This window comes from Corvus brachyrhynchos, unplaced genomic scaffold (genome assembly GCF_000691975.1).
Source record: "Corvus brachyrhynchos isolate BGI_N302 unplaced genomic scaffold, ASM69197v1 scaffold5, whole genome shotgun sequence".
NCBI classification, from domain to species: Eukaryota; Metazoa; Chordata; class Aves; order Passeriformes; family Corvidae; genus Corvus; species Corvus brachyrhynchos.
In genome coordinates, this window is record NW_008238321.1 from 11,491,479 (window position 1) to 11,493,366 (window position 1,888).

The 1,888-nt window shown below is 51.6% G+C and overlaps 1 protein-coding gene across 3 annotated transcripts in view; it reads right to left on the reverse strand.

Annotated features, from left to right (window-relative positions):
* POLR3E (RNA polymerase III subunit E) overlaps window positions 1–1,888 on the reverse strand; it is a 26,785-nt gene that overhangs the window by 8,042 nt on the left and 16,855 nt on the right. For all 3 annotated transcript variants that reach the window (XR_001862016.1, XM_008633504.2, XM_017734166.1), the window contains one exon: window positions 1,015–1,514. Coding sequence is in view for 2 of the 3 variants with exons in the window: in XM_008633504.2 (XP_008631726.2) it covers window positions 1,015–1,514 (500 nt within the window). In the remaining variant the exon portion in view is untranslated. The remainder of the gene's footprint in view (window positions 1–1,014; window positions 1,515–1,888) is intronic.

Here is a 1,888-nt window from a genome sequence, read left to right on the forward strand (position 1 = left end):
AGGAATGACCTCAGCTGTTTACCATCAGCATGGCAGAGGCACACACTACACCAGGTACAGGGGAGAGCCTGGCCAGCACCGAGACAGTTCCAGGCAAGCACCACCCCAGGACTTGGAAACTGCCAGGGGAGGAAGCAGAAAGCAGCACAACTGGTGCTCTCCCTAGTGATATTTCCAGGCTGTTACTCAGTTCCCAGGTGCCACAACATGTACTTTGCACACGACTGAACACGTTCCTGCTGGCCCCCAGCAGCTCCCATGCTCCAGGCTCTCCCAGCCCTCCTCTTTTGAGCAGTTCACACGTTCCTTCTCCTCTCTCCTCAAAGGCAGCTGCTCCCAAGCTCCTTCTGGTTGTAACCCAATCAGCAGTACCAGATGTCTTGTAAAATTAATTTCCTTTTAGGCTCTTTCCCATGATGCCAGATTCCCTTTCCTCTCCTAAGCAATCCAGTCTCACAGCCCTGCTCTGTCTAACGCAATCCCACACGTCACTTCCATACAGACACAGAAACGGACACCTCTGCACAGCCTAGGAGGAAACAGACTGGCCAAGGAAACCTGCTGCAGATGGGCTTTGTCGCTTCCCAGAGGCTCTGCTGGGTGTGCCCTGCTGCTCCCAGGCAGTCAATGTCACCTTTCCTCTCCCAGCTGGGTGCCTGTCCCCTAGGGAAGGAGCTTGTGCAATTCCAGGAGAGCCGATGGGAATCTGGGACTGCCTTAGATCATGGTAACAGGAGCAAGCTGGGACAGCAAATCACTGTGGCCCAACACCTTGGATGTGGAAACAGAGCCCCAAGGACAACAGGGCACAGAGAGCAGAGTGCAGGGCCTGCCAGGAGCAGGACTCCAGATGGAATTCCAGCAGTTTCAACACGTCCAGTATGGGACAGTTCCTCCGAGCACATCTGTCCTTCCTGTCCACCAGCACAGGACACAAATATTTCACAGCTCAGATGTTTAACTGTGCCCCACACACCCCTTCCCCAAACCACACCAAGGAAAACCCATACTTACAGGCACCAAAATCTGTTTGCAGCCAGTGTCCAACACCATGTCCTGTAACATTTTGTCCGAAATGCCACTGAACAAGGTATGTCCTGGAGGCAGACTGGCTAAGTGGAGGTTAAATAACCGTTTAAGCTCACTCAGGGTGAGCACAAATTGTTTCTTAAATGTTGACGACACAAAGGCCTTCAGTTCCTGAGCGACCCTGTCGATGCAGCCCCCGGGCAGGTGGCCATTCAGGGGCTCTGTGGAGCCCTGGGCTGGGTGCAGGCCATTGACCAGGCCGTTGTTCAGGCCCTCGTTGTGGGCCGAGGTATCCATGGGCTCCTCCACACTCACGGGCTCCTCTTTAATGCGGGCATTGGGAACATCCATCTTGGCTGAGGTGTCGTTTGATTTCATCTCTGCCTTCTGCTTCTGGAACTCCTTCTCCAGCTGCCCATAGTTCTGCTTGACTTTTGCTTTAGCCATGTTGACCCTCTGCTCCCCAGAAACCAGCAATGGATGAGCTGGTAAAAAACAAAAGGTACCATAAATCTCAGCAGGGCTCATAGTGAAATAAAACCAGGAAACTTATGAAATCTAAGGCATAAACCCAGTCTGTTGATTAGATTTTACATTACTTTTTGGGGGTTTTGCTGGCTTTTGAAGGCAGTGTGTGTTTGTTTTTCTAAGCCAAATGCTTGGGGAAGGGTGTTCCAGTCAAGGAATCTGAAGCAAAGTGTGTTTGTTCAATCACCAGGGCCTTTTCCACAATTCAGGAAACCAGGATACAGACTGCTTACACATCTCTGCTTGTGACCCAAATACTTCTTTGTCCAACAGCTCTTCTTTTTGTCTTTTAGATTCTCTAGTGGCTGGGGGGGGCCTGGTGCAGCCTCTG